This window comes from Clinocottus analis, unplaced genomic scaffold, assembly GCF_023055335.1.
Source record: "Clinocottus analis isolate CAN_PGR_092001 unplaced genomic scaffold, fCliAna1.0.p SCAF_21, whole genome shotgun sequence".
In the NCBI taxonomy this organism is placed as follows: Eukaryota; Metazoa; Chordata; class Actinopteri; order Perciformes; family Cottidae; genus Clinocottus; species Clinocottus analis.
In genome coordinates, this window is record NW_027175943.1 from 1,650,458 (window position 1) to 1,662,925 (window position 12,468).

The following is a 12,468-nucleotide window of genomic DNA, read 5'->3' on the forward strand; positions in this document are numbered from 1 at the left end:
CGTGCCGTCCTTCCCCCTCCCCCACCCTCCTCCTCCTCCTCTCAGAGGTCCAGGCGGAAGGCGCCGAAGTAGCTGGAGGAGTCGTCGGCGTTGACCATGGTCGGGGACGAGACGGACACGAAGAGCTCGTCGCCGGCCCGCAGCTCGAACAGCCCGCCCTGGTAGACGGAGTGCAGCGCGTACTCGGCGTCCGGAGACCAGCACTTTGTCCCCACGCCCTTCAGGAGCTGAGGAGGGAGGACACACCGAGACCACATTTACAAGACTTTAAGCCGGATTTACACAACCAAAACATTTTGTGAAAATCTGGGTGTAGACATGAAAAAAAGTGACCTTTAAGCTCTAAACCTAACTCTCACCCTAAACCCTAACTCTAAACCCTAAACCTTCACCCTAATCCTATTTATTGTTTGAGTTGTGTTCAGAGATTGTTCATAGGGATTATATATTATTGTAGTTCAGATTTTTATGTTTAATTTGATACCGAACATGTTTTTTTGTGTGTTTTAGGGGATTTACATCATGTTTTTTTTTAATTATTTGTACCGTGTGACCTGAACACGAGCAGGTTGATATAAATCAACATGTTTTTAAACTAATATTGGACCGGTACCTGGATGGGGCTCGGGTACGAGGTCTTCTTGTAGACGCACTGCACCAGCTGGTGGCTCGCGCTGCGCTGGTCTCCGTCGCTCGCCGCCGGGGACGGGTAACGGAAATACACCTGCAGGCAGAGAGGGTATGGTGATGAGCTAACATGCTAACACGCTAACAAACCCCTTCATCTCTTTGGTTTGAATCCTAAAAGAAATGTCAGGATTGTCAATAAGTACGAATATATTTTATGATCTGTTATGAGGTTCTTTTGTTCCCGTGGTTTTGTTTGTATATTTGATATATTTGTTTGTTTTCTACTGTTTGTTTGGCTGTTTGTTTGGTGTGGTCGTGTTCAATGCTTTCGTGGTATGGTCTTTGTTGTTTGCCGCCATTTTGTGTTGTGTTTATGCTTTGATTATCTGTGGAAGCTCTTTGTAAATCCTGTAAAAGTGCTATATAAATAAAAATAAAGTTATTATAGATGTCCATATTTATTTTATCTTTATCCCAAATTAATTATAATTAATTATCAGATTTAATTGATAATAATAATTTAGGGATCGGAATATATGAGTATTTTTGCTTCTAACTATACCTTTTCAGTCTGTTGTGTTGCATTGTGGCTTTATAGTTTTTCTCTATTTGAGATCATTATTATAAACTGAATTTCTTTGATTTCATAAAGAAATAACTTTCTTTGGACATTTTGTCCTTAATTTTATTTATAGACTAAAAGTTAATTGAAATTAAAAAAAAACTAAAGCAAATAATAATAATCTGCTGCTATATTTGGGATTAGAGCATCCGGCAATGTGCATGTAGTTGGTGGGAAAAAATATAGTTGATATTTATTTATATTTATAATAATAATACATTTAATCTATGAAGCGCTTTTCGTGGTCCTCAGACACTTGACAAAACATTTTGTTAAATCATCATACAAGCAATAAAAACAATAAGAACAGGGAGCATCATATAAGCTATATAACACAAACACATGAGTCCATTGGAAACAAACAAACAAACAAACAAACAGACCTGGGAGTACAGGTAGTAGCGGCCGTCCTGAGGAACGCGCAGCCGCCCGTTGGACAGCGTCATGTTGTGCAGGTGAGCGCCGAAGCTCTGATTGGCCCACGTGCGCACCACGTGACGGCAGGACTGGTGGAGGCCCGCCGCGGGGATCGGGTAGGGAGGCAACCCTGCAGGGAACAAACAAACAAACAAATAAACAAACAAGCAAACAAACAGACAAGCGTGTGAACGAGGGACCAGGACAAACGTCTCACTTGTGTGTTTGCATCACTTCCTGGTTCTCTACTCTCCGTGTTCATCGTTAATGTGTGTGTGTGTGTGTGTGTGTGTTTGTGTGTGTGTGTGTGTGTGTGTGCGCGCTCCGGTTTGCCCGACACGCTATTGTTTCCTTTACATTTTTCTTTAGACATGAAAGTCTCTTTCTGTTATACTTCCTTATGAAAAATCCAGGCCGTGTGTGTGTGTGTGTGAGTGTGTGTGAACCTCATCCTCTCTTCCTTCTCACCCTACAAACACACACACACACACACACACACAAACATGCACACAAACACGCACACACAACATCATCCTTGTTTTTTGTCAACCAAATTAAAATAACATCAGTCGGCCTGCGATGCCAGATTGTCAACACCCATCAGCTCGCACGGCAAAGAGTTGGATAACACACACACACACACACACTCACACGAACACACACACATACTGTTTAACTTTAACTAAATAATGTTTATAGATGTTTTTAACTATATAAATCATATTTAAACATATTGTTTAATTATATAAATCATATTTAAACATATTGTTTAACTATCTAAATATTGTTTATAGATGTTTTTCAAAGTGTTAACAATTCAACAAAGTATTTTAATCAATAATAATCAATTGAAAGTTAATCAAAAGCAGCCACATGATGTTTATAAACAGTTTACGAACTGATTATTAACCATAAAAAATATTTATGTGATGTTTATATATTTCTTTACAACTGAAGTTTGTAATCAACAAACTTTAATAATAAATAATGAATTAGAAGATGATTCATTACGCGTCATTATTTGTACACAAGAGGATCATAATTCATTACTAGTGGTTGTTATGAGTGTTATTAGTGTTTCTATATCTTTTATTTCCTATGTGTGGAGCCGCTCGGCTCCTCCAGATGTCTGCAGCGTCTCCACAGAGTAGAAACTCTTCAGTCTTTGATCTTCAGATTTACGGCTTCGTTGCTTCGCACACAATAAAACGAGCTGTAATGCAGCAGCCGGGAGCCTAATAAAGCTCCACGGAGACGTCTTAATCTAGAACAGCCAATGGAGAACAGGAACGCCTCCAGACGACCTCGGAGAGGACGTTCTCACCTTGAGAGCTCGTGTCTCTGAGGGTCAGGTGAGCCGACGGCCGCTGAGCCGCAGAGGTCGTGAACTTTGACCCCGAGGTGTTGAAGGAGCGCGGCATCGTTCTGGCTTCTGAGGGGGGGGGGGGCGGAGAACACAGGGTCAGAACCAGGAGAACCAGAGGAACCACAGGAACCAGGAGAACCAGAGGAACCACAGGAACCAGGAGAACCAGAGGAACCACAGGAACCAGGAGAACCAGAGGAACCACAGGAACCAGGAGAACCAGAGGAACCAGACCGGTGGCTGTTGCATCGTGTGTGTGTGTGAGGGTGTCAGTGTGTGAGAGGTAGTGTGTGTGCGAGAGAGTGTGTGTGTGTGAGAGCGAGAGAGAGACTCTGAGAGAGTGTGTGTGTGTGCATGAGAGAGAGATGGAGAGAGTGAGTGTGTGTGTGTGTGAGAGCGAGAGTGCGTAAGAGAGAGTGTGTAAGAGAGAGAGAGAGAGAGTATGTGAGAGTGTGAGAGAGAGTGTGTGTGTGTGTGTGAGAGAGAGAGATGGAGAGAGTGTGTGTGTGTGTGTGTGTGTGAGAGAGAGTCTCACCTATGAAGGTTTGTTTGGAGATGATGTTCTCCGTCACCTGAAAGACAAAAAGCAGGAAACCGTCAACGTGAGACAAAACAACCAGCGGTGACCTTTTGACCTTCAGGAGAAAACAAAACAAATGGATTCGATGATGTTCGTCCCCTCGAGTGGTAAATAATAACTCTCATGTTTTCCTCCACAGAGGAAGCTTTTAGTTTTGTTGTTCCCGGTCATTTATTCACACGTCTCCTCTCCGGCGTTCGTCACCGTTTCATCTGTTTCGTCTCACTTTGTAAATCACACTTTAGTTTTCTTGTATTTCCACTCAACAGAACTCTTTCTCTCACGTCTCGTCTCTATTCCCTCGTTCACACACTCGTCTCGTTGTATTCGAACCGATCCGACTTCCAAAAGCGAAGGGTCGCGAGTTCAATCACCTGTTGCCGGTCTGACGTCCCTTGAGCAAGGCACCGTACCCCCGGCGGTGTAAATCTCCCTGATTAATGTGCTGAAAAGCCACGAGAAAAAAAAAAAAACATGAATATTCTCAATCCCTCCGGCTCCCACCGGGCTGTTTTCCTTGGCAGCGTTCCCGCTCTCTCCTCGCGTCAAACACTCGAATTGGACGCGATCGCTCTGAGGTTTGGCGTGTGTGTGTGTGTGCGTGTGTGTGTGTGTGTGTGTGTGGATATACCTAAATATACTTTAAAGTGGAACCCAATACGCCGGGCGTGTCGCGCCCGTCTCTGCCCCACGTTCCCCCCCAAAAGTCCCCGAGAGCCGGAAAATGACCCACGCGCTTAAAGAGAAAAAACGGCGAAATTGCCAACAGATTTTTTTCTACCCACCATGTGGTTGTGGTTGCTAAAAAAAAAAAGGGCGTTCGGGACCCACTGAGCGCTCTCGGGCGACGTGTTTCCACGTCTGTTTTCTTTAAAAGCCGAAACTCTCACACGGGGGGGAAAAAACCGCCGGACGGCTAAAGAGTGAAATCAGCTGAGGCCTCGCGCGTAATTTATGTCCCGCACAGCGGTGGAAGCTTTTCCGCGGCGTCCTGAGAGACTCCCGACCGGCTGAACATCCAAGAGGTGAACGCTGTTGTCATGCAGAGTTATCGTCCACTTCCAGTGTTTTGCTAACCGGCCGTTTTCGCATCTGGTTTGTGTTTCTGGACGCGTCGTGCGTAGTGGGATATTAACGCACTCGCTGTAAAAGAGCCGTTAAGAACCGAATAAAAAGCTAAAGCGAATGTGGCAATTTGCAAAAATGATTTCCTGAAAGGGGACATGAGATAACTCGACGTGACGCACTGAAGATAAAACTCAGGCTGTGCCGCATTAAGTCTTCATTTTAATCCTGATAAATTGACGTTTTATTTTATTTCTTTCCCCCAGCTGATCAAGAACAAATGTCTTCAAACGGCATCTTCTGATATTATAAAACCTCAGAAACAACTTGGACCTAGAACCACAGCTGTAATAATCCCAGCAGCAATATTTCCATCTGGTTTAGCTGGTTAGGTACGTTCTTTGTGCGGTACGTTTGTAATCAAAGGTCGAATCTTTTAACCTCTTAGCTTGTTGGATGATTCCAGCATGAAGTCAATATTCTGCCCTCACTAAGTTGTGTTGTTTTAAATCTAACAAAGAAGTTATGTTACATAAACTTAACTAAGTAATGTTGCTTAAACCTAACTAAGTAATGTTGTTGCCTAAACCTAACTAAGTTGTGTTGTTGCCTGAACTATTTAGTTTCCTGTGAGACGGACGTTACTCTTAAAAAGTCTGTTTTCAGGAAACAAGTGTTGCTGAACATTTTCTCACTCATGTCGAGATAACGCGTAACAAGATAATGTGGCGCTGAGGAGGGATGTCTTTACATTCTTCTTCTTCTTCTTCTTCTTCTTGTGCTTTGTACTTAACAGCGTACAGATACTTTAACAGATAAGATGTACTTTACTGTCCCTCCGGGGACGTTTGGCTTGGGCAATAATTCTGCACGCATCGGCAACCCGCTCGGCAGCGACGGCCCTTACAGCTGCACAGCGAGGACGATGTCAAACGCTGCCCCGAGAGATAAAGAGAACTTTATAGACCGGGAGAGGATCGTTAGTCAGAGAGACAAGAAAGCGTGAAACATAAATACAAAAGCACCACTGTCTGGTGAATTAAAGCCTGAAACTAAAAGAACAGGAAGCGTTAATCTCTTGTTCTTGAACTTGCCTTCATTGGATGTAAATAATAATAATAACCCAAATCTACAGTAAATGAACTGTTTTAAATCAAGTGGATTCCATGTTGGAGGTTTTTGTGGAGCCACGTCATTAGTATTTCTCTTGGCTGCCGCGGTCAGTATTCGGCTGCAACAAAGGAGAAGGACTCGTAGTAAATCTGTCTTCTTTAGACTCTGCCGTGGCTTCTGGGACAACCCAGATGGCTCCCTGGGCATGCGTTCTGTCAAGTGAGCCAGATAGCTCACTCCAGCGGTTATATAAGGTGCAGCTCGGCCAGCAAATACTCACTACTAGTGAACTTCTAGTGCAAGCTGCAAAAAAACCCCCCATTTTAAGGAATGTCTCTTTTAATTGCGGCGTTTCTCTTTAAAGAGACACCAAGGAGAGAAAAGGTCACAAGCAGGACCGCATGGCATGCATGCCCGTGGGGAACCTTCACCTTTCTTTACTTTACTTGACCCTGAAATGTGCGCGTTCCTCCGTGTCTTCCACACCCAGAAGCGATGACGCCATCACGCCTCCACGATCCCGTCACGGTTTGGGTTTTTCTGGGGTTTTTGTTTTATTTTGTAGCCCTTGTCTCTTGTGTGATTGTCTGTCCCTGATTGTTTCCCCCTCCTCCACTACTTAAGCCCCCGTGTGTCTTCTATAGAAGCCCATTTCCGCCACACAAAAAAAAAAATACTAAAAAAAAATTAGGCCCAAAAACAACAACAACAAAAATTAGGACAAAAAAAAAAATATTTAGAACTAAAAAAAAAAAAAAAATTTTTTTTTGTCTTTTTTTCCAGCTGACTTTAAGAAAAGCAACGAAAAAAACAAAACCCGTTTTAAAAGAATTTGTAAATTGAAACAAGATTTGCCTATTTTGTGACTTATACTTGTTTTGTTGTATGAACAATACATATTTACATTAAAATGAAGGTATTGTAGAACGAAAGTGATGAAATAACGTATTGCTTAAATGTTTTTTTTTATTTCCGTCAATGGAAAAAAAATTTTTTTTTTTTTTTTTTTTTTTTTGTTCCTATTTTTTTTTTTTTTTTTATGGTCCTAATTATTTTTTTTTCGTGTGGCGTGAATGGGCTTCCATAGGCTTCTCTCCCCTTGTGGGGTTGTACTGTGTGTGTCTGTACTTGTGTAGTCACGGTCCTGCCGCGGCGTTTGTTCCGTGTTTGTTTTTTTTCCCAGAATCCTAAAGTTCATTTCTTTCACCACGCGTCTGCATTCGGGTCCTCTCTCTCCGAGCCTCCCGCGACAGTTTGACGCCTCGTCATTCTCGACCTTTTCGTCAAACAATACCAAAGTTTGTGTATCTTACAAGTTTTTAAGAAATTAAAAGGCGTTGAGAGTCTCTCCACCTGACAGTTGCCGAGTGAGAAATGGTGGAAAATATCCGTCAGCGGGCGTCTGAAGCTCCACCTCAAGAGGGTCTATGCTTGAAACGATAACCCAGATTAAGCTATTTGGAGTGTCGACGGAGAAGATTTTACGACAATAAATCCAAACTCCATTCAGGAAACGAGCATTTTAAAAAGTTTGACATGAACTCAGGACTTTTCAATCCGTTTAACGCGACTTAAATTACATTTTTCTTCGATAATGAGATGATAATAAACGCTGAGGGCCCCACCGCGGTCATACCAGGTGTGAACGTAGCGCCACGGGTGCTTAAGTGGAAGCCGTCTACCATCGGCCAGGACGATAAATAGTGATAAATAGTGATAAATAGTGGTTAATCCCTCCGGGCGCTCCGCTACCAGGAAGTAAGTCATATTTATGTGTTGTTGAGCTTTGCCCCTAACGAGGGTCACGTGGTGCTTTCTCTCAAGGACGTCGCTCCTGGCCTCGTTAAGTGGGACGCTTTAGTTTCCAGTAAATCATCCTGCAGCCTCTGACGAGTTCACTGCCAGCGTGACCTTAACTGTGTGTGTGTGTACCGTCAGTGTGTGTGTGTGTGTGTGTGTGTGTGTGTGCAGCCTGTAACGCCACAAAGCTTCAAAACTTCTCCAGCTGCAAAAACACCAACAGCAAATAAAGCCTGAACTCTCTCCACTTTCCCCCGGGTTAGAACAACGACAGACAAGACAGAAATAGTCAGATTTCATCACACGTTGCCTGCAGCCAAAAGGGCGGGGGTGAAAGAAGACGAAAAAAAGGGATAAATCAGAGAAGCAGGAGGGGAAAACGAGCGGTTGCTCTACAAGAAGACGGCGTGAGTGAATCCTTAAAAAAAGTCCTCTTTGGCATCTCGTGCTCTCTCCACAGCGCAGATGTCGCAGCAGGTGATGCAGCACCAAAGCTGCAAGATGGGAAACTTTAAAGAGACTCATTTTATTTATTTTTTAAAAATGTAGAAGCAGTAAAGGCTTGTGATAATCTGACTGTTAGTCCTCAAGAAATTGCTCCGTAAATGGAGCCGACACCTCCCACAATGCAACTCAACAGAGTCTTGGTACTGTCAATGATTTTAAGTCTTGCACAATACTCCAGACGAGTGTGTTTAAACTTCTATCATCTATCAGAAATATTTATTTTACTTATATGTTCGTTTTGGTGCAAACTCGGTTTGCTATATAAATAAAATGAACCCCAAATAAAATTATTGAAATCAAAAGACTGGACGTCAGGCGTCACAGATGGATCGAGACAAACTTTTAATTTTTTTTTGCCTTTGTGTCTAAACTTTGAAATATATTTTGAGGCCGCCGTGCCAAAAATCAGAAGTTTGAAAAAAAAAAAAAAAAAGTCAGAGAAAACCAGAGAGAGAAAGATGACGGACGATTATGAGGAAACGAGAGAAGAGGAGGATTAAAAAAAAAGTTGTGGAAACAGAGGAGAGTCATAGTGGACGAGGATGAGGAGAAAAAAGAGGAAGAGGAGGACTGAAAGAGAGGATTGAGAGGAAAAGAGGGACAAGTATGCACATGAAGGAGCGTTTCTTCTGCAGATTAGCGGTAGCTGCAACCCAATACTTTAATATGCTGCCCGACCCCGACAGGCCTGGACGGGCAGTGTGTGTGTGTGTCTTTGAGTGTGTAGTTCTTTGAGCTGCGGCGACAAACTTATCAACATTTATCAGATCTAAGAGGCCCTTCATTCCTCTCTGTGTGTGTAATGTCCAGTTTTTTGCATTGTCGTGCAGGAAAACTTCAGATGGAGAGGAAATACCTGCGTGTTTGTGCGTCTGATGGTGAAACGTCGCGGGTCGACGATTAATAACTTACTCAAACGTTGATTAAAAGACAGATTGGTATGTGGATTTTTTGGGGGGGGGAAAGGAATGTGCCGTTAGCTCTGCGGCTCTTCTCGGTCCTCATAAATGTTTTTAAAAAAAAGGACGGAAAAAAAATGGCAACAGCTCCACAAATTAAGAGGTTTAGTTGAAGGGTTCTCAGCATATTTGGCTTAATTTAAACCAAACGCCTTTGCGTCAACAATCTTTCCCTTTCACACAAAAAAAAATCCCCCGAGCCGGACCAGTCATTGATGCTAGACGGGGTAAGACCCTGGACAATAAACCACGCACACGTCTGCACCGGTGTCGTTCGTTGTGTGTTCAGCATCACGCCGGACTCGACTGGAGACTGTGACGACGCTCTCCCTGGTTTAGTTGTTAAAACTTTTACACTGTTGAAGTAAGAAAAACAAAAGTCTGAAGGGTGCCGGTGCTGTGGTCTCTAGAGACCGGTTTCAAAACCACGTTTTGAAAGTCTCGGAAGAGGACTCAAGACCAGAAGAGACGGGTCTTGAGTAAAGATCTCGAACCCGGTCTCAAACCCTCAAAGTCTTAGTCCTGAGTCCAGATTCCCTCAAAGTCTCGGTCACAACCAAGGCTCGACTTATAAAAGTCTTGGTCTCAACTCAAGATCTCGACCCCCCAGAGTCTTGCACTCAACTCGGTCTCGACCTCTCAAAGTCTTGGTCTCAAACCCTCGAAGTCTTGATCGTGACTCGGTCATGACCTCTCAAAGTCTTGGTCTCAACTCAAGAACTCTAACCCTCTAAGTCGGTCTTGACACCTTAAAGTCTTGGTTTCGATCCGGTCTCAAACCCTCAAAGTCTTGCTCTCAACTCGGTCTCGACCTCTCGACTCAAGACTCAAGATCTCGACCCCTCAAGGTCCTGGTCTTGACTCTCTGCCCTGGTCTGGGCCGGTCGACGGGGTCTGGACTAGTTTTTGAGGTCGTGCGCTTGTAGACACTGTTGATCAAAAACACCAGCGCAGACCTGCTGCTATGCTAACGTGCCGACAGTCACGGCTCTCTCTCTCTTTTTCCTCTCGTTTCACTAATCAATAAACAACTCTGAAACCATAATTGCCCCACATAAAATGCAAGATGTGTGTGAGTGTGTGTGTGTGTGTGTGTGAGACTGTGATTAAAGGTTTTACGACAGGTAACGCACCAGTAAGCCGCCCCGATGCCAGCCGCTGATACCCGACCTGTTTGCTGTGGGAGTTTCCTGCCAGACGAGTGTTGTTTACGGCCGAGGAAGCAGATTGATATCAAACCCCTTTTTATTTTCTTTCTGGAGGCCGGTTTCCTGCAGACTTTGGGTTTATTAACTCGGCTCTTTGTCTCTCGATCGATTTTTAGCCAAAACTCTTCACACACAGGCGCACCTCCTGTGTGTTTGTTTGTGTTTCTTTCTGTATTGTTCACAACACTACGGCGTCGGCGGACAGGGGGAGTTCCTCCACAGCGGACGTCAGCGTTAATCTTCTGTCTGTCGGGACACAAACGGCACAAAGGTTGTTTTTCCGTTTCTAAGTTTCGCTTCATACGAGACAGTGACAATGCACATACCTGTAAGGGAAGGTCATAACGAAGCTAACGGGCGCGTGACGCTTGAACGCCAGCTGCTTTCTGTGGGACAAAGTAATGATGCAGAACTCAAGAGGGTGAAGAATGTGAGTTTTTGTTTTCTCAGTTCCCGTCGGCGTCGCGGTCAAAGTGAACGCCGCGATTGTGCCGCTAACGCCAAGCTAACGCTACGAGACTCCCGCTAAATTGTTTAAAAAGTTCCGCGCGGCTCTCGGCAGCTTGTAAAAGTTCCCGGGAAAAGAAAACTCCTCCATGACTTCCTGGTGCGCGGCGGAGAAATCCAACGCTTCCTGCTGCAGGCGAGGCCGCGTTTCCTCGATCGCCGTCGTGTCCTCGCGACCTCGGTGGGTTTTATTAGCTCTGTGAACCGCGTGGGTTTAGTGCTGACTCGGCACAAACTCGGACTGCAGGAACGGCGTGCGCGCGCGCGTGAGGAAAACACAACTTAGTGAGGTTTAAGCAACACAACTACTTAAAGAGTTTAAAGAGTGAATGAAGACGCACACGACTCCCACCGAAGCCTCCAACGTTACAGAGGAGAGAGGAAGAAGCTTCGGGGAATTGTTGTCGTTATTTAGATTGTAAAGCTGAACAAGGTGGACGGCAACACACCACACACACACACACACACACACACACACACAGTGCACATTACTCTTTCCAGCTGTGACAATACGAGTCGTTTCTAAAACTTTGATGTTTTGTAGATTCACTTTGAGACGAAGCAGAACTGTAAAGTCTATAAAAACTAAATGCAGTGGAGAAGTACTTCATACAGTACTTTACAAAGTACATTATGAAGTACTTCATAAAGTACTTTATATAGTACTCCATGGAGTTTAACAAACATCAGCTCTGCAGCATTAAAGTCACTTCCTGGGTGGTGCTGGTCGCCCTGCCTGCTTCTCTCTCTTTCTGTGTGTGTGTGTGTGTGTGTGTGTGTGTGTGTGTGTGTGTGTGTGTGTGTGTGCGTGTGTGTGTGTGTGTGTGCGCAGAGGGTTCACAGCTTTTGAAAAGATTTGTATGTAGAAATGTGTGAATATTAAGGTTCTCCATGTAATAAAATAAAATAACAATAAAATAAAAATGTGGTATCATAAGAAAACTTAAAGAGAAAAAGTAAATCTAATAAACTTTCTGATCTCCACATGAAGAAGAAGAAGAAGAAGAAGAAGAAGAAGAAGAAGAAGAAGATTTGCACGGTTTGTTTGGACCGAAGCTGCTGACTCAGCCGTTCTGCTTCCAGGACTCGTTCATTCGCTCTTTATCTCTCGGCCGGTGTTTGTGCCGGTTTGGTGCTGACAGGCTCTGGGCCGCAGAATCTCTCTGCTATAAATAACACACACACACACACACACACACTCATATATACAAAAAAAGCAGAGTGGAGGCGCTGACGTGTCCGAGAGATGAGACGACACAGAAAGACAATTTAAGGATTCACAGAAGCGCTCAGCGGGGGCTTTTCCCCCCTCGGATCAGAACTCAATACCAGCCTTTGTACGCGGGGAAAACACACTTTGATCGTGGTAATGGACTTTATGGAACCGTGACTTTGAAATGTCACATTTTAAAGCCCCCCGAACCCAAACCCCCCCCCTTGTTTTAATAAAGACAGTGTTGGGCCTGTTCGTGCCAACAGAACCACCGTCGGGTGTTTTCCAGCCGAGGCCGGAAGCCAGAACCGCCCCGGAGCGGCCGCATTTGGTCGGTTGAGGCCTCGTGTGCTGATGTGCGGATCCCACGAGGTTCTGCGGCCTTGTAAGGGTTCACGGCCCGTTTTTTTAGACCCAGAGTTCGGCGCTCGTGCTTGTGCAGAAGAGGTGGAATGAAAGTAGACGGCGCGGCGGCGCTAAT

At 44.4% G+C, this 12,468-nt stretch overlaps 1 protein-coding gene across 1 annotated transcript in view; it reads right to left on the minus strand.

Moving 5' to 3' along the window:
* The window catches only part of tnfsf10l (TNF superfamily member 10, like), a 52,086-nt gene that overhangs the window by 1,221 nt on the left and 38,397 nt on the right, over positions 1-12,468 (minus strand). Inside the window, exons 3-7 of the mRNA XM_068587687.1 lie at positions 3,571-3,607; positions 2,994-3,101; positions 1,636-1,799; positions 614-724; positions 1-227 (exon numbers count right to left, since the gene is read on the minus strand). The exon at positions 1-227 is cut by the window's left edge and continues 1,221 nt beyond it. Of these exons, the coding sequence (XP_068443788.1) occupies positions 42-227; positions 614-724; positions 1,636-1,799; positions 2,994-3,101; positions 3,571-3,607 (606 nt within the window). The 3' untranslated portion in view covers positions 1-41. The remainder of the gene's footprint in view (positions 228-613; positions 725-1,635; positions 1,800-2,993; positions 3,102-3,570; positions 3,608-12,468) is intronic.